The sequence below is a fragment of the Oncorhynchus keta genome, chromosome 35, assembly GCF_023373465.1.
Source record: "Oncorhynchus keta strain PuntledgeMale-10-30-2019 chromosome 35, Oket_V2, whole genome shotgun sequence".
NCBI lineage: Eukaryota > Metazoa > Chordata > Actinopteri > Salmoniformes > Salmonidae > Oncorhynchus > Oncorhynchus keta.
The window spans coordinates 7,494,344-7,514,343 of NC_068455.1; the positions used below are offsets into that span (position 1 = coordinate 7,494,344).

Sequence of the window (20,000 nt, forward strand, 5' to 3'; positions counted from 1 at the left end):
ATAGGAGAGAAGAGAAGAGAGGAGAGGAACGGGTGGATTGGAGGAGAGGAGAAGGAGGGAACGGGTGGATAGGAGGAGAGAGAGAGGAACGGGTGGATAGGAGGAGAAGAGAGGGGAACGGGGGTGGATAGGAGGAGAAGAGAAGAGAGGAGAGGTACGGGTGGATTGGAGGAGAAGAGAAGAGAAGGAGAGGAACAGGTAGAGAGGAGGAGGAGAGAAGAGAGGAGAGGAACGGGTAGATAGGAGGAGGAGAGGGGAACGGGTGGATAGGAGGAGAAGAGAAGAGAGGAGAGGAACGGGGAGGATAGGAGAGAGAGAGGAGGGAGAGGAGAGGAGGTAGGGTGATAGGAGGAGGAGAGGGGAGGGTGGATTGGAGGAGAAGAGAGGAGAGGAGAGGGGAGGGAGGAGAAGAGAGGGGAGGGGAGGAGAGGGAGGAGAGGAGAGGCAGGAGAGGGGAGGGAGGAGAGGGAGGGGGATTGAGAGGAGAAGGAGAGGAGAGGGGAGGAGAGGGGAGGAGGAGAGGTAGAGGATTGGAGGAGAAGGAGGGGAGAGGAGAGGGATAGGACAGGACAGGAGAGGAGAGGAGAGGAGAGGAGAGGGAGAGGGAGAGAGGGAGGGGAGGGAGGAGGGGAGGAGAGGAGAGGGAGAGGGGAGGAGAGGGGAGGAGAGGAGAGGAGAGGAGAGGAGAGGAGGGGAGGGGAGGAGAGGGAGGAGAGGAGAGGGGAGGGAGAGGAGAAGGGAGGAGAGGTACGGGTGGATTGGAGGAGAAAGAGAGAGAGGAGAGAGGTACGGATTGGAGGAGAAGAGAGGAGGGAGGAGAGGTACGGGTGGATTGGAGGAGAGGAGAGGAGAGGTACGGGTGGATTGGAGGAGAGGAGAGGAGAGGAGGTACGGGTGGATTGGAGGAGAGGAGAGGAGAGGTACGGTGGATTGGAGGAGAGAGAGAGGGAACGGGGAGGAGAGGAGAGAGAGAGAGAGGGAGGAGAGGAGAGGAGAGGAGAGGAGAGGGGAGGGAGGAGAAGAGAGGAGAGAACGGGTGGATTGGAGAGAGGAGAGGAGAGGGTGGAGAGGAGAGGGAGGAGAGGGAGAGGAGAGGAGAGGAGAAGAGAGGAGAGGAACGGGTGGATTGGAGGAGGAGGGGAAGGGGGAACGGGTGGATAGGAGAGGAGGAGAGGAAGGAGATAGGAGGAGAAGGAAGGGTGGATAGGAGGAGAAGAGAGGAGAGGAGAGGGGAACGGGTGGATAGGAGGAGAAGAGAAGAGAGGAGAGGAACGGGTAGATAGGAGGAGGAGAGGGAACGGGTGGATAGGGAGGGGAGAAGAGAAGAGAGGAGAGGAACGGGTGGATTGGAGGAGAAGAGAGGAGACGGGTGGATTGGAGATAGAGAGGAGAGGAGAGGAACGGGGATAGATTGGAGGAGAGGAGAGGAACGGGTAGATAGGAGGAGAGGGGGAACGGGTGGATAGGAGGAGAAGAGAGGAGAGGAGAGGTACGGGTGGATAGGAGGAGAAGAGAGGAGAGGAACGGGTGGATTGGAGGAGAGGAGAGGAACGGGTGGATTGGAGGAGAAGAGAGGGAGGAGAGGTACGGGTGGATTGGAGGAGAGGAGAGGAGAGGAGAGGAACGGGTGGATTGGAAGAGGAGAGGAGAGGGAGAGAAGAGGAGAGGAGAGGAACGGGTGGATTGGAGGGAGAGGAGAGGGGGAACGGGAGGATAGGAGAGGGGAGGAACGGGTAGATAGGAGGAGGAGAGGGGAACGGGTGGATAGGAGGAGAAGAGAAGAGAGGAGAGGAACGGGTGGATAGGAGGAGAAGAGAAGAGAGGAGAGGAACAGGTAGATAGGAGGAGGAGAGAGGAGAGAGGAGAGGAACGGGTAGATAGGAGGAGAAGAGAGAGGGGAACGGGTGGATAGGAGGAGAAGAGAAGAGGGAGAGGAGAGGAAATGGTGGATAGGAGGAGAGGAGAGGAGAGGAGGAGGTGGAGAGGAGAGGGAGAGGAGAGGTAGGGAGGATTGGGAGGAGAGGAGGAGGAGAGGAGAGGGGAGGATAGGAGGAGAGGGAGAGGAGAGGTACGGGTTGATTGGAGGAGAGGAGAGGAGAGGTACGGGTGGAGGGAGGAGAAGAGAAGGGAGAGGAGAGGAGAGAGGAGAGGAGAGGAGAGGAGAGGGGAGGAGAGGGAGAAGAGGAAAGGAACGGGTGGATAGGAGGAGAGAGAGAGGAGAGGTACGGGTGGATTGGAGGGGAGAGGAGAGGAGAGGGAGGAGAGGTACGGGTGGATTGGAGGAGAGGAGAGGAGAGGAGAGGTACGGTGGATTGGAGGAGAAGAGAGGAGAGGAGAGGAGAGGGGTGGATTGGAGGAGAGAGAGAGAGGAGAGGAGGAGAGGTACGGGTGGATAGGAGGAGAAGAGAGGGAGAGGAGAGGAGAAGGTGGATAGGAGGAGAAGAGAGGGAGAGGGAGGAGGAGAGGGGAACGTGTGGATTGGAGGAGAAGAGGAGAACGGGTGGATAGGAGGAGGAGAGGGGAACGAGTAGATAGGAGGAGGAGAGGGGAACAGGTAGATAGGAGGAGAGGAGGGGAACGAGTGGAGGAGAGGAGGAGAGGGGAACGAGTAGATAGGAGGAGGAGAGGGGAACAGGTAGATAGGAGGAGAGGGGAACGAGTGGAGGAGAGGAGGAGAGGGGAACGAGTAGATAGGAGGAGGAGAGGGGAACAGGTAGATAGGAGGAGGAGAGGGGAAGGGGTGGATAGGAGGAGAGGGGAAGGGGTGGAGGAGAGGAGGAGAGGGGAACGAGTAGATAGGAGGAGGAGAGGGGAACGAGTAGATAGGAGGAGGAGAGGGGAACGAGTAGATAGGAGAGGGGAACGAGTGGAGGAGAGGAGAGGAGAAGGGGGAACGGGTGGATAGGAGGAGAGGAGGGGAACGAGTGGAGGAGAAGGGGGAACGGGTGGATAGGAGGAGGAGAGGGGAACGAATGAACATTGACAGAGTAGATAACCATCAAAAGAAGGAGAGCCGGTGGAACAGAGGACAGATTCAAACAGAGAAGGGGAGAGGGGGAGGAGACGGGAGGAGAGGGGGAGGAGACGGGAGGAAGGAGGTAGAGGGGGTGAGGTGGGGGAACAGAGGACAGATTCAAACAGAGAAGGGGAGAGGGGGAGGAGACGGGAGGAGAGGGGAGGAGAGGGGGAGGAGACGGGAGGAGAGGGGAGGAGAGGAGAGGGGAGGGGAGGAGAGGGGGAGGAGACGGGAGGAAGGAGGTAGAGGGGGTGAGGTGGGGGACAGTCCAAGGTGGAACTTTGATGATGCTAAATTTGGCAAAAGGAGGAGAATGGATGTGTGTGTGGGGGGACTTGCTGAATAGGCTGTGGTTCCAGTTTCATGGGCCTGAGTTTAACAGCAGAAGAATGAGGAAGGACAGAGAGATGAAGAGAGGACAGAGAGATGAAGAGAGGACAGAGAGATGAAGAGAGGACAGAGAGGACAGAGAGATGAAGAGAGGACAGAGAGATGAAGAGAGGACAGAGAGATGAAGAGAGGACAGAGAGATGAAGAGAGGACAGAGAGGACAGAGAGATGAAGAGAGGACAGAGATGAAGAGAGGACATAGAGATGAAGAGAGGACAGAGAGATGAAGAGAGGACAGAGAGATGAAGAGAGGACAGAGAGATGAAGAGAGGACAGAGAGATGGTACCTGACTCTGCTACCTGACTCATTAAGCAAAACACCCTTTTCTTGGTCCACTTGAAATATGTTTGAGTCTTCTGTGGGTTCGCCCCCAAACTACCTTCTTATAGACTGTGTGTGTGTGTATTAAATGCTGTGTAATGGGCTTCTAACTGATGCGGATGTGACTGTGTTGAATAGCATAGGGTCCCAGAGAGAGAGAGTCAGAAATAGAAGAGAGAGAGAGATAGAGAGAAACAGAGAGGAAGGAAGGAGAGATTCAAATGTGAATGCAAGATATTGCTTTGACAAGGACACCCAGGCACCGTCCTCGTCCTCCCACCACCAACCACCCCTTAACCCTACAGCTGTCATACCTCAAAGTCGTTGGCCTTGTTGTAGTGCATGTTGAGGGCTCGGTAGAGCTCAGACTCCCTGCCCACAGACAGGTCCTCGTTGGTGGTCACTCCTTCGTTGATGGCCTGCCGGGCAAACTTCTCCATCTGGATGTAATAGAACTCTCTGAAGTTACTGAACCACTTGATGAGCTGAGATGTGATGCAGCGGTTAAACTGGAGGGAAAGAGAGCGAGAGAGACAGAGAGAGAGAAACAGAGAGAGGGAGAGAGAGAGACAGAGAGAGGGAGAGAGGGAGACAGAGAGAGGGAGAGAAAGAGGGAGAGAAAGACAGAGAGAGGGAGAGAGAGAGGGAGAGAGAGACAGAGAGGGAGAGAAAGACAGAGAGAGGGAGAGAAAGAGAGAGAGAGGGAGAGAGAGGAGAGAGAGAGACAGAGAGAGACAGAGAGAGAGAGAGAGACAGACAGAGAGAGGAGAGAAAGACAGAGAGAGGGAGAGAGAGAGGAGAGAAAGACAGAGAGAGGACAGAGAGAGAGAGAGGAGAGAGAAAGACAAAGAGAGAGACAGAGAGACAGAGAGAGGAGAGAAAGACAGAGAGAGACAGAGAGAGAGAGAGAGAGAGAGCGAGACAGAGAGAGACAGAGAGAGAGAGAGGGGAGAGAAAGACAGAGAGAGGGAGAGACAGAGAGAGGGAGAGAGAGAGGGAGAGAAAGACAAAGAGAGAGAGACAGAGAGAGGAGAAAGACAGAGAGAGAGACAGAGACAGGAGAGAGGGAGAGAAAGACAGAGAGGGAGAGAGAGACAGAGAGGGAGGGGAGAAAAGACAGAGAGAAACAGAGAGAGGGAGAGAGAGAGACAGAGAGAGGGAGAGAGGGAGACAGAGAGAGGGAGAGAAAGAGGGAGAGAAAGACAGAGAGAGGGAGAGAGAGAGGGAGAGAGAGACAGAGAGGGAGAGAAAGACAGAGAGAGGGAGAGAAAGACAGAGAGAGGGAGAGAGAGGGAGAGAGAGACAGAGAGAGACAGAGAGAGGGAGAGAAAGACAGAGAGAGGGGAGAGAGAGTAATATTGATCATTATTAATTATTATGATTCCTTTCCTCGTTCTTGGTCTGTCAGAGTATAAATATAAATTTTCTTCAGTAATATTAAACTACACTGTCTGTTTAAAACATGTTTATACCACAGCATTTTTAAATATTCATTTCTGATTGGTTAGAAGGGCATTCTAGAATAGACATTAAAACCAGAGAACAGAACAGTTGGAAAAGATAGTGTAATCATGATGCTGTACTGGCTACAAAGTTACAGGGAGATAAACCAACAACTACACATGAAGACTGTACTGGCTACAAAGTTACAGGGAGATAAACCAACAACTACACATAGAGACTGTACTGGCTACAAAGTTACAGGGAGATAAACCACCAACTACACATGGAGACTGTACTGGCTACAAAGTTACAGGGAGATAAACCACCAACTACACATGGAGACTGTACTGGCTACAAAGTTACAGGGAGATAAACCAACAACTACACATGGAGACTGTACTGGCTACAAAGTTACAGGGAGATAAACCACCAACTACACATGGAGACTGTACTGGCTACAAAGTTACAGGGAGATAAACCACCAACTACACATGGAGACTGTACTGGCTACAAAGTTACAGGGAGATAAACCACCAACTACACATGGAGACTGTACTGGCTACAAAGTTACAGGGAGATAAACCACCAACTACACATGGAGACTGGCTACATGAATTGAAAAAATAACTTGATTTAAAAAAATTACTTGGTGTGTGCATATGTATTCACCCCCTTTGCTATGAAACCCCTTCGGTCCTTCTGTGGCACAGTTGGTAGAGCATGGCGCTTGTAACGCCAGGGTAGTGGGTTCGATTCCCGGGACCACCCATACGTAGAATGTATACACACATGACTGTAAGTCGCTTTGGATAAAAGCGTCTGCTAAATGGCATATATATATATAAAATAAGATCTGGTGCAACGAATTACCTTCAGAAGTCACATAATTAATTAAATAAAGTCCACCTGTGTGCAATCTAAGTGTCACATGATAAAAAAATGGAAAGAAAATGGCACCACAACAAACCTGCCAAGAGAGGGCCACCCACCAAAACTCACGGACCAGGCAAGGAGGGTATTAATCAGAGAGGCAACAAAGCGACCAAAGATAACCCTGAAGGAGCTGCAAAGCTCCACAGCGGAGATTGGAGTATCTGTCCATAGGACCACTTTAAGCCGTACACTCCACAGAGCTGGGCTTTACGGAAGAGTGGCCAGACAAAAGCCATTGCTTAAATAAAAAAATAAGCAAACACATTTGGTGTTTGCCAATAGGCATGTGGGAGACTCCCCAAACATATGGAAGAAGGTACTCTGGTCAGATGAGACTAAAATTGAGCTTTTTCGCCATCAAAGAAGACACTATGTCTTGCAATTAAACCCAACACCTCTCATCACCCCGAGAACACCCTCCCCACAGTGAAGCATGGTGGTGGCAGCATCATGATGTGGGTTTGATTGTCATTGGCAGGGACTGTGAAACTGGTCAGAATTGAAGGAATGTTGGATGGCGCTAAATACAGGGAAATTCTTGAGGGAAACCTGTTTCAGTCTTCCAGAGATTTGAGACTGGGACGGAGGTTCACCTTCCAGCAGCACAACAACACTAAGCATACTGCTAAAGCAATACTCTGGTTTAAGGGGAAACATTTAAATGTCTTGGAATGGCCTAGTCAAAACCCAGACCTCAATCCAATTAAGAATCTGTGGTATGACTTAAATATTGCTGTACACCAGCAGGAACCCATCCAACTTGAAGGGGCTGGAGCAGTTTTGCCTTGAATGGGCAAAAATCCCAGGTGGCTAGATGTGCCAAGCTTATAGAGACATACACCAAGAGACTTGCAGCTGTAATTGCTGCAAAAGGTGGCTCTACAAAGTGTTGATTTTGGGGGATGAATAGTTATGCACGCTCAAGTGTTCTGTTTTTTTGTCTTATTTCTAGTTTATTTCACAAGAAAAAATATGTTGCATCTTCAAAGTGGCAGGCATGTATGGTCCTTCTGTAGCTCAGTTGGTAGAGCATGGCGCTTGTAACGCCAGGGTAGTGGGTTCGATCCCCGGGACCACCCATACGTAGAATGTATGCACACATGACTGTAAGTCGCTTTGGATAAAAGCGTCTGCTAAATGGCATATATTAATGTGCTCCCATTCATGTTGTATAAATCAAATGAAACCGTGCTTCTACATCTGCATTGCTTGCTGTTTGGGGTTTTAGGCTGGGTTTCTGTACAGCACTTTGAGATATCAGCTGATGTACGAAGGGCTATATAAATACATTTGATTTGATTTGAAACAAACCCCCGAAAAATCTATTTTATTTCTCGGTTGAAAGGCAACACAACAGGAACAATGCCAAGGAGGGTGAATACTTCGCAAGGCCCTGTACATCAACAGAACAGGAACAATGCCAAGGAGGGTGAATACTTCGCAAGGCCCTGTACATCAACAGAACAGGAACAATGCCAAGGAGGGTGAATACTTCGCAAGGCCCTGTACATCAACAGAACAGGAACAATGCCAAGGAGGGTGAATACTTCGCAAGACCCTGTACATCAACAGAACAGGAACAATGCCAAGGAGGGTGAATACTTCGCAAGGCCCTGTACATCAACAGAACAGGAACAATGCCAAGGAGGGTGAATACTTCGCAAGGCCCTGTACATCAACAGAACAGGAACAATGCCAGGAGGGTAATATTTCGCAAGGCCCTGTTTTAATAGAACAGGAACAATGCCAAGGAGTGATATTATATATTATATTTCCTGTATATCAACAGAACAGGATTATATTGAATATTACATATGCCCTTATATCATATTACATATTATATTATATTACATATTATATTATAGAACAGGATTAATGCCATTATATGAATACTTTATATATCAACAGAACAGGAACAATGCCAAGGAGGGTGAATATTATATTACATATTAGAACAGGAACAATGCCATTGAATATATAGGCCCTTATATCAACAGAACAGGAACAATGCCATATTATATTATACCCTGTACATCATTAGAACAGGAACATATGCCATATTAATATTACCTATACATATTAGAACAGGAACAATGCCATTAATATTACATATTATATCAACAGAACAGGAACAATATGAATATAAGACCCTTACATCAACAGAACAGGAACAATGCCATTAATATTACATACCCTTATATTATATTACAGGAACAATGCCAAGGAGGGTAATATTATATGTACATATTATAACAGGAACAATTATATTATATTATATACCCTTATATCAACATATTATTTATACCACTAAATATGTGTTTTATATTACCTTTATATTGGCAGCTGTGATATTATATTATATTACATATTATATTACCTATTATATTACATATTATATTACATATTATATTATATTGCATATTATATTATATTACATATTATATTATATTACATATTATATTACATATTTATTATATTATATATTACATTACATTTTATATTATATTACCTATTATATTATATTTCATATTATATTATATTACACATCATATATTATATTATATTACATTTTATATTATATTACATATTGTATTATATTTCATAATATGTTATATTACATATTATATTATATTATATTTCATATTATGTTATTTTACATGACATATTATATTACATATTATATTAAATATTATATTACATATTATATTAAATATTATATTACATAGTATATTATATTACATATTATATATTATATTACATATCATATGGCATATTATATTACATATTATATATTATATTACATATTATATTATATATTATATTACATATTATATTACATATTATATGGCATATTATATTATATTACATATTATATTATATTACATATTATATATTATATTATATTATATGTTATATATTATATTACAGATTATATATTATATTATATTATATGTTATATATTATATTATATTACAGATTATATATTATATTACATATCATATAACATATTATATTACATGTTATATTATGTTACATATTTTCTTATATTACATTTTATATGTTACATATTCTCTTTAGTAATACTACATAACATTGTCTGTGTGATGTCCCTGCTCTTACTACACCACAGGGAGGTGTGTGTGTGTGTGTGTGTGTGTTTAGTGGAGGGGAAAAACAGCTTTGACATGGAGATTAGAACAGGCATTGTTACAAGACATTGTCTCATAGGAACAAGGGAGGGGGGACAAGGCAATGGGGGGAGGGCAAGGCAACGGGAGGGGGGGAGGAGAGGACAGATAGAAGGAGGGAGAGGGAAAGAGCAACGGAGGCATTTTTCAGGGATGATCAGAGGGTGACAGCATGAAGAATAAGTGGGCATGTTTTAGCGGTGTGTGTGTGTGTGTGTGTGTGTGTGTGTGTGTGTGTGTGTGTGTGTGTGTGTGTGTGTGTGTGTGTGTGTGAAGGGTGCAACGGAGAGCTTTAGAGAGGCTTTGTGTCAGGTTGGACAGAAAGAGAGACGGACAAAACAGCAACGCAACAATTCAGCAATTAACACTAAACACACACACACACACACACACACACACACACACACAAACACACACACACACACACACACGCACACGCACACGCACACGCACACACACACACACACACACACACACACACACACACACACACACACACACACACACACACACACACACACTAAACATACACACACACACACACACACACACACACACACACACACACACACACACACAATGGGCATATGGTCAAACACACTCATACATCGAAGCATGCACACACATGTTGAGCAGACTAAGACTGTATTGTTGACTGAAAGCATTGCATTGCTCTATACCTAAATATAATCAAAATATTTCTGAATAAATGTGTATTTATTTAATCAATAAATATTTGTTTTATTTTCATGTTAAGCAAACGTTACTTGTCCTTTTTGTAATGTTACAGTGACGTTGTAGTGATGTTGTAGTGATGTTATAGTTGTTGTAGTAACGCTGTATGTAGTGAGTGTTGTAGTGGCGTTGATGTAGACGTTGTAGTAACCACGTACGTTGTTGTAGTGATTGTTGATGTTGTAGTTAACGTTGGTGTTGTAGTGACGTTGTAGTAACGCTGTAGTGGTGTTGTAGTTAATGCTGTAGTGGTGTTGTAGTGACGTTGTGGTTAATGTTGTAGTGACGTTGTTGTTAATGTTGTAGTGATGTTGTAGTGACGTTGTAGTGACGTTGTAGTGACGTTGTAGTTAATGTTGTAGTGATGTTGTAGTGACGTTGTAGTGATGTTGTAGTTAATGTTGTAGTGATGTTGTAGTGATGTTGTAGTGATGTTGTAGTTAATGTTGTACTGATGTTGTAGTGACGTTGTAGTAACCACGTAGTTAACATTGTAGGGATGTTGTAGTGACATTGTAGTGATGTTGTAGTAATGTTATATTGATGTTGTAGTGACGTTATATTGATGTTGTAGTGACATTGTAGGGATGTTGTAGTAATGTTATATTGATGTTGTAGTGACGTTATATTGATGTTGTAGTGACATTGTAGGGATGTTGTAGTAACGTTATATTGATGTTGTAGTGACAGACACTAGCAGGCCCTGACTTCCAGAAGCCTTTCCCACGGGACGGACACACAGAGAAACAAATGACATTCCCAAACACACACGAGCCTGCTGAAAACACACACACCAAACTAACCCCCACTAACCCCCTGCTGAAAACACACACACCAAACTAACCCCCACTAACCCCCTGCTGAAAACACACACACCAAACTAACCCCCACTAACCCCTGCTGAAAACACACACACCAAACTAACCCCCACTAACCCCTGCTGAAAACACCCCCAAACTAAAACACACTACCCCTGCTGAAAAACTAACACCCCAAACTAACCCCCACTAACCCCCTGCTGAAAATACACACACCAAACTAACCCCCACTAACCCCCTGCTGAAAACCCCCACCAAACTAACCCCGCTGAAAACACACACACCAAACTAACCCCCACTAACCCCGCTAACCCCCCTGCTGAAAACACACACAAACACACATACCAAACTAACCCCCACTAACCGCCGCTAACCCCCCTGCTGAAAACACACACACCAAACTAACCCCCACTAACCCCCCTGCTGAAAACACACACACCAAACTAACCCCACTAACCCCCTGCTGAAAACACACACACCAAACTAACCCCCACTAACCCCCCTGCTGAAAACACACACACCAAACTAACCCCCGCTAACCCCCCTGCTGAAAACACACACACCAAACTAACCCCCACTAACCCCCGCTAACCCCCACTAACCCCCTGCTGAAAACACACACACCAAACTAACCCCACCCCCATAACACCATACCATACTAACCCCCACTAACCCCCACCCTGCTGAAAACACACACACCAATACTAAACCCCCCCACTAACCCCCATGCTGAAAACACACACAAAAAGACAGACAAACTAACCTCCACTAACCCCCTCAGCACAAAGAAAAGACAGACAGATATAGAGACAGACAGATATAGAGACAGACAGATATAGAGACAGACAGATATAGAGACAGACAGATATAGAGACAGACAGATATAGAGACAGACAGATATAGAGACAGACAGACAGACAGATATAGAGACAGACAGATATAGAGACAGACAGACAGATATAGAGACAGACAGATATAGAGACAGACAGATAAAGAGACAGACAGATATAGAGACAGACAGATATTGAGACAGACAGATATTGAGACAGATAGATCTAGAGACAGACAGATATTGAGACAGACAGATATAGAGACAGACAGATATTGAGACAGACAGATATAGAGACAGACAGATATAGAGACAGACAGATATAGAGACAGACAGATATAGAGACAGACAGATATAGAGACAGACAGATATAGAGACAGACAGATATAGAGACAGACAGATATAGAGACAGACAGATATAGAGACAGGCAGATATAGAGACAGACAGATATAGAGACAGACAGATATAGACAGACAGACAGACAGACAGACAGATATAGAGACAGACAGATATAGAGACAGACAGATATAGAGACAGACAGATATTGAGACAGACAGGCATAGAGACAGAGTGAAGGAGAGAGAAAACGGCTGAGCTCGGAGAATGCCAGGTGGATAGTGTCCTCCCTATTGTGTTTCCCTGACAGGGTGTTTTCAGTGGAGGGAAGCCCTGAGGGGAGGTGTTTGGGGGAAACACACACACACACACACACACACACACACACACACACACACACACACACACACACACACACACACACACACACACACACACACACACACACACACACACACACACACACACACACACAGTACATTTCAATTCCACTTCCAAATGTTCCTAACTGAAAAGAGGAGAATTGTCTGTAATTTCAGTACACTTCCTGAATTCACCCCGACCTGATTTACATCTCCCACAGAGAGAGACATCAGGAGGATGTTGATGGTACATTTAGAGACATCAGGAGGATGTTGATGGTGATGGTACATTTAGAGACATCAGGAGGATGTTGATGGTACATTTAGAGACATCAGGAGGATGGATACATTTAGAGACATCAGGAGGATGTTGATGGTACATTTAGAGACATCAGAAGGATGTTGATGGTACATTTAGAGACATCAGGAGGATGTTGATGGTACATTTAGAGACATCAGAAGGATGTTGATGGTACATTTAGAGACATCAGGAGGATGTTGATGGTACATTTAGAGACATCAGGAGGATGTTGATGGTACATTTAGAGACATCAGAAGGATGTTGATGGGACATTTAGAGACATCAGGAGGATGTTGATGGTACATTTAGAGACATCAGGAGGATGTTGATGGTACATTTAGAGACATCAGGAGGATGTTGATGGTACATTTAGAGACATCAGGAGGATGTTGATGGTACATTTAGAGACATCAGAAGGATGTTGATGGTACATTTAGAGACATCAGGAGGATGTTGATGGTGATGGTACATTTAGAGACATCAGGAGGATGTTGATGGTACATTTAGAGACATCAGGAGGATGTTGATGGTGATGGTACATTTAGAGACATCAGGAGGATGTTGATGGTACATTTAGAGACATCAGGAGGATGTTGATGGTGATGGTACATTTAGAGACATCAGAAGGATGTTGATGGTACATTTAGAGACATCAGAAGGATGTTGATGGTACATTTAGAGACATCAGAAGGATGTTGATGTTGATGGTACATTTAGAGACATCAGAAGGATGTTGATGGTACATTTAGAGACATCAGAAGGATGTTGATGGTACATTTAGAGACATCAGGAGGATGTTGATGGTGATGGTACATTTAGAGACATCAGGAGGATGTTGATGGTACATTTAGAGACATCAGAAGGATGTTGATGGTACATTTAGAGACATCAGAAGGATGTTGATGGTACATTTAGAGACATCAGGAGGATGTTGATGGTACATTTAGAGACATCAGAAGGATGTTGATGGTACATTTAGAGACATCAGGAGGATGTTGATGGTACATTTAGAGACATCAGGATGATGTTGATGGTACATTTAGAGACATCAGGAGGATGTTGATGGTACATTTAGAGACATCAGAAGGATGTTGATGGTACATTTAGAGACATCAGAAGGATGTTGATGGTACATTTAGAGACATCAGGAGGATGTTGATGGTACATTTAGAGACATCAGAAGGATGTTGATGGTACATTTAGAGACATCAGGAGGATGTTGATGGTACATTTAGAGACATCAGAATGGATGGTTTTAGATCAGGAGGATGATGGTACATTTAGAGACATCAGGAGGATGTTGATGGTACATTTAGAGACATCAGAAGGATGTTGATGGTACATTTAGAGACATCAGAAGGATGTTGATGGTGATGGTACATTTAGAGACATCAGGAGGATGTTGATGGTACATTTAGAGACATCAGAAGGATGTTGATGTTGATGGTACATTTAGAGACATCAGGAGGATGTTGATGGTACATTTAGAGACATCAGGAGGATGTTGATGGTACATTTAGAGACATCAGGAGGATGTTGATGGTACATTTAGAAACATCAGAAGGATGTTGATGGGACATTTAGAAACATCAGGAGGATGTTGATGGGACATTTAGAAACATCAGGAGGATGTTGAAATACTAACCTCCATCTTCAGATTATCATTTCATTTAAATTACTTTGATTGGGATCAGATTTTTAACAGCATTTATAAAATAATTAAATGTCAATAGATATTCTAGGTAATTCAGTGAAGGGCAAATTTTGTATCAAATGGAACTCTTCATTATTCACTCAGTCTGGTAGCTACCAGACTCTAGTATGTCTTCTGAGTTGGGGGTGTGGAGTCAGAAGGGGGTATCTTGGCTATAACGAGGGTGTAATTAGAGTTAACTTCTCGTCACTACAGAGATCTAACAAGCTCTCAAAAACAAGGTCTTAATTACACTTCCTCAACATATACCACACTGTGTGTGTGTGTGTGTGTGTGTCTCTATAGAAGCATTTCACTGGTGAACCCCCTCCCCTCCCCTCCCCCACACACACCAGTGTCACCAGTGTTTCCATAGCTACGGCTGACAGTGACGACTTGTGAGAATCAACAACCTTTGCATCATCAAATCAGTTTTTTTGTTTTTTTTGTGAGAAGGTCACAGTTAGCCATTGTTATGTAAATGTAAATGTAAAGGGTTGAAAAGCACCAGTGGCTTTGGCCCCAAGTGAGAGCAGGTACGTTGGAGCCATGACCCAGTGAGGGTAGCGTAGTGGTTAGAGTGTAGAGGAGGCAGGGTAGCCTAGTGGTTAGAGTGTAGAGGTGGGAGGTAGCCTAGTGGTTAGAGTGTAGAGGTGGGAGGTAGCCTAGTGGTTAGAGTGTAGAGGTGGCAGGGTAGCCTAGTGGTTAGAGTGTAGAGGTGGGAGGTAGCCTAGTGGTTAGAGTGTAGAGGTGGCAGGGTAGCCTAGTGGTTAGAGTGTAGAGGTGGGAGGTAGCCTAGTGGTTAGAGTGTAGAGGTGGCAGGGTAGCCTAGTGGTTAGAGTGTAGAGGTGGCAGGGTAGCCTAGTGGTTAGAGTGCAGAGGTGGCAGGGTAGCCTAGTGGTTAGAGTGTAGAGGTGGCAGGGTAGCCTAGTGGTTAGAGTGTAGAGGTGGCAGGGTAGCCTAGTGGTTAGAGTGCAGAGGTGGCAGGGTAGCCTAGTGGTTAGAGTGTAGAGGTGGCAGGGTAGCCTAGTGGTTAGAGTGTAGAAGTGGCAGGTAGCCTAGTGGTTAGAGTGTAGAGGAGGGAGGTAGCCTAGTGGTTAGAGTGTAGAGGTGGCAGGGTAGCCTAGTGGTTAGAGTGTAGAGTTGGCAGGGTAGCCTAGTGGTTAGAGTGTAGAGGTGGGAGGTAGTGGTTAGTAGTGGTTAGAGTGTAGAGGTGGCAGGGTAGCCTAGTGGTTAGAGTGGTTAGAGTGTGGCAGGGTAGCCTAGTGGTTAGAGTGTAGAGGTGGCAGGGTAGCCTAGTGGTTAGAGTGTAGAGGAGGCAGGGTAGCCTAGTGGTTAGAGTGTAGAGGTGGCAGGGTAGCCTAGTGGTTAGAGTGTAGAGGTGGCAGGGTAGCCTAGTGGTTAGAGTGTAGAGGTGGCAGGTAGCCAAGTGGTTAGAGCATTGGACTAGTAACCGGAAAGTTGCAAGTTCAAACCCACGAGCTGACAAATCTGTCGTTCTACCCCTGAACAGGCAGTTAACCTACTGTTCCTAGGCCGTCATTAAAAATAAGAATTTGTTCTTAAAACTGAAAACTTGCCTAGTTAAATAAAGCTAAACAAAAATGTTTTTAAAAGACCTGAAGCTAGATCCAGGAGATGAGATGGAACCTAAAAAATTGAGCATTGGGTAAAACACTTTCTGTGTGTGTGTGTGTGTGTGTGTGTGTGTGTGTGTGTGTGTGTGTGTGTGTGTGTGTGTGTGTGTGTGTGTGTGTGTGTGTGTGTGTGTGTGTGTGTGTGTGTGTGTGTGTGTGTGTGTGTGTGTGTGTGTGTGTGTGTGTGTGTGTGCGTACTGTATATCAGTGTGTGTATGTGTACTGTATCTCTGGGTGTGTGTGTGTGTATGTGTACTGTATATCTGTGTGTGTGTAACTGTGTGTGTTCAGGCGTGTGTAAGAACAGTCAGTATAACCCACTTCCCACAGTAACGATCACCTATTCCCAGAGCCTCCCTCTCTATTCAAACCCAATTAGGTGGTAATTTATGCCTAATTCCCCCACAACAACTAGCTGATCCCCCGCCCCCAACACATGCTGACTATTGTTCTCATGGAGTGAGGGGGGGGGGGGCAGAGGGAGAGAGAAAGAGAGAGAGGGAGAAAGAGTCAGAGAGAGAGAGAGAGGGAGAAAGAGTCAGAGAGAGTTAGAGATGCCCATATTAGAGAGACATATTTCCCTCAGATTACACAGATCCACAAAGAATTCAAAAACAAACCTGATTTTGATAAACTCTCGTATCTAGTGGGTGAAATACCACAGTGTGCCATCACAGCAGCAAGATTTGTGACCTGTTGCCACAAGAAAAGGGCAACCAGTGAAGAACAAACACCATTGTAAATACAACCCATATTTATGCTTATTTATTTATTTTATTTATTTATTTATTTTTATTTATTTTTCCCTTGTGTCCTTTAACCATTTGTACATTGTTAAAACACTGTGTGTATATATATATAATATGACATTTGTAATGTATTAATTCTTTTGGAACTTTTGTATGTGTAATGTTTACTGTTAATTTTTATTGTTTATTTCACTGTTGTATATTATCTACCTCACTTGCTTTGGCAATGTTAACACATGTTTCCCATGACAATAAAGCCCTTGAATTGATTTGAATTGAATTGAGAGAGAGAGAGAGAGAGAGAGAGAGAGAGAGAGAGAGAGAGAGAGAGAGAGAGAGAGAGAGAGAGAGAGAGAGAGAGAGAGAGAGAGAGACAGAGAGAGAGAGAGAGAGAGACGAAAGACAGAGTAGAGAGAGAGAGAGAAAAGACAGAGACAGACAGAGAGAGAGAGAGAAGAGAGAGAGAGAGAGAGATGTCAGACAGAGACAGACAGAGAGAGAGAGACACGTAAAGACAGAGAAAGACAGAAAGACAGAAGAGAGAGACGTAAAGACAGAGAGGAGAGACTCAGACAGAGACAGACAGAGAGAGAGAGACGTAAAGAGAGAGAGGAGATGGAGAGAAAGACTCAGACAGAGACAGACAGAGAGAGAGACAAAGACAGAGACTCAGACAGAGACAGAGAGAGAGAGAGACGTAAAGACAGAGAGGGAGATGGAGAGAGAGACTCAGACAGACAGACAGACAGAGAGAGAGAGAGAGAGACGACAGACAGAGATGGAGAAGAGAGAGAGAGGGAGATGGAGAGAGAGAGAGACTCAGACAGAGACAGACAGAGAGAGAGAGAGAGACGGAAAGAGAGAGAGAGGGAGATGGAGAGAGAGAGAGACTCAGACAGAGACAGACAGAGAGAGAGAGAGACGTAAAGACAGAGTAGGAGAGAGAGAGACAGAGAGACCTGACCCTGATTTGGGGTACAGTATGTTAATGACGTTGGCAACGAATGCCATGACACCATTAGACAGGACAATGCAAAAGGACACACACATACATGACATAGTTAGGCTGTGATCAGGTTCCTGACAGGGGAGAGCAGAAAGTAAGTGCCAAGGTCAACCAGAAAGTGACATTTCTAGATAAATGGAAACACTTCCTGCAGCGTTACTTTGACTATGTCCACTTCCTGGTACAGAAGCGCCGTTAAGTTCATCAAAAGGAAACTACAGACAAGTCAGATTAAAATGTCATGGGTCATAGTTCATCAAGAGGAAACTACAGACAGCTCAGAATAAAATGTCAAGGGTCATAGTTCATCAACAGGAAACTACAGACAGCTCAGAATAAAATGTCAAGGGTCATAGTTCATCAATAAACTACAGACAGCTCAGAATAAAATGTCAAGGGTCATAGTTCATCAAGAGGAAACTACAGACAGCTCAGAATAAAATGTCAAGGGTCATAGTTCATCAATAAACTACAGACAGCTCAGAATAAAATGTCAAGGGTCATAGTTCATCAATAAACTACAGACAGCTCAGAATAAAATGTCAAGGGTCATTCTGAATCTTACCCCTCAGGTTCTTGTTGGTCCTTCTCAGCTCAGCTACTACTATGAGTTGATAAAGGGGTCAGTGAGCTGAAGTTGGGATTGGTCCTTCTCAGCTACTACTACTACTACTACTACTATGAGTTGATAAAGGGGTCAGTGAGCTGAAGTTGGGATTGGTCCTTCTCAGCTACTACTACTACTACTACTATGAGTTGATAAAGGGGTCAGTGAGCTGAAGTTGGGATTGGTCCTTCTCAGCTACTACTACTACTACTACTACTATGAGTTGATAAAGGGGTCAATGAGCTGAAGTTGGGATTGGTCCTTCTCAGCTACTACTACTACTACTACTATGAGTTGATAAAGGGGTCAAAGAGCTGAAGTTGGGATTGGTCCTTCTCAGCTACTACTACTACTACTATGAGTTGATAAAGGGGTCAGTGAGCTGAAGTTGGGATTGGTCCTTCTCAGCTCAGCTACTACTATGAGTTGATAAAGGGGTCAATGAGCTGAAGTTGGGATTGGTCCTTCTCAGCTACTACTACTACTACTACTATGAGTTGATAAAGGGGTCAATGAGCTGAAGTTGGGATTGGTCCTTCTCAGCTACTACTACTACTACTACTATGAGTTGATAAAGGGGTCAATGAGCTGAAGTTGGGATTGGTCCTTCTCAGCTACTACTACTACTACTACTATGAGTTGATAAAGGGGTCAAAGAGCTGAAGTTGGGATTGGTCCTTCTCAGCTACTACTACTACTACTACTATGAGTTGATAAAGGGGTCAATGAGCTGAAGTTGGGATTGGTCCTTCTCAGCTACTACTACTACTACTACTATGAGTTGATAAAGGGGTCAATGAGCTGAAGTTGGGATTGGTCCTTCTCAGCTACTACTACTACTACTACTATGAGTTGATAAAGGGGTCAGTGAGCTGAAGTTGGGATTGGTCCTTCTCAGCTCAGCTACTACTATGAGTTGATAAAGGGGTCAATGAGCTGAAGTTGGGATTGGTCCTTCTCAGCTCAGCTACTACTATGAGTTGATAAAGGGGTCAGTGAGCTGAAGTTGGGATTGGTCCTTCTCAGCTCAGCTACTACTATGAGTTGATAAAGGGGTCAGTGAGCTGAAGTTGGGATTGGTCCTTCTCAGCTACTACTACAGCTACTACTATGAGTTGATAAAGGGGTCAATGAGCTGAAGTTGGGATTGGTCCTTCTCAGCTCAGCTACTACTACTACTATGAGTTGATAAAGGGGTCAATGAGCTGAAGTTGGGATTGGTCCTTCTCAGCTCAGCTACTACTATGAGTTGATAAAGGGGTCAGTGAGCTGAAGTTGGGATTGGTCCTTCTCAGCTACTACTACTACTACTACTATGAGTTGATAAAGGGGTCAATGAGCTGAAGTTGGGATCGGTCCTTCTCAGCTACTACTACTACTACTACTATGAGTTGATAAAGGGGTCAAAGGGGTGAAGTTGGGATTGGTCCTTCTCAGCTACTACTACTACTACTACTATGAGTTGATAAAGGGGTCAATGAGCTGAAGTTGGGATTGGTCCTTCTCAGCTACTACTACTACTACTACTATGAGTTGATAAAGGGGTCAATGAGCTGAAGTTGGGATTGGTCCTTCTCAGCTCAGCTACTACTATGAGTTGATAAAGGGGTCAGTGAACTGAAGTTGGGATTGGC

General features: G+C 44.8%; 1 protein-coding gene across 2 annotated transcripts in view; it reads right to left on the reverse strand.

Annotated features, from left to right (window-relative positions):
* Window positions 1-20,000, reverse strand: part of LOC118381032 (prospero homeobox protein 1-like) — a 108,651-nt gene that overhangs the window by 16,237 nt on the left and 72,414 nt on the right. For both annotated transcript variants that reach the window (XM_052496222.1, XM_052496223.1), the window contains exon 6: window positions 4,043-4,237. In XM_052496222.1, the coding sequence (XP_052352182.1) occupies window positions 4,043-4,237 (195 nt within the window). The remainder of the gene's footprint in view (window positions 1-4,042; window positions 4,238-20,000) is intronic.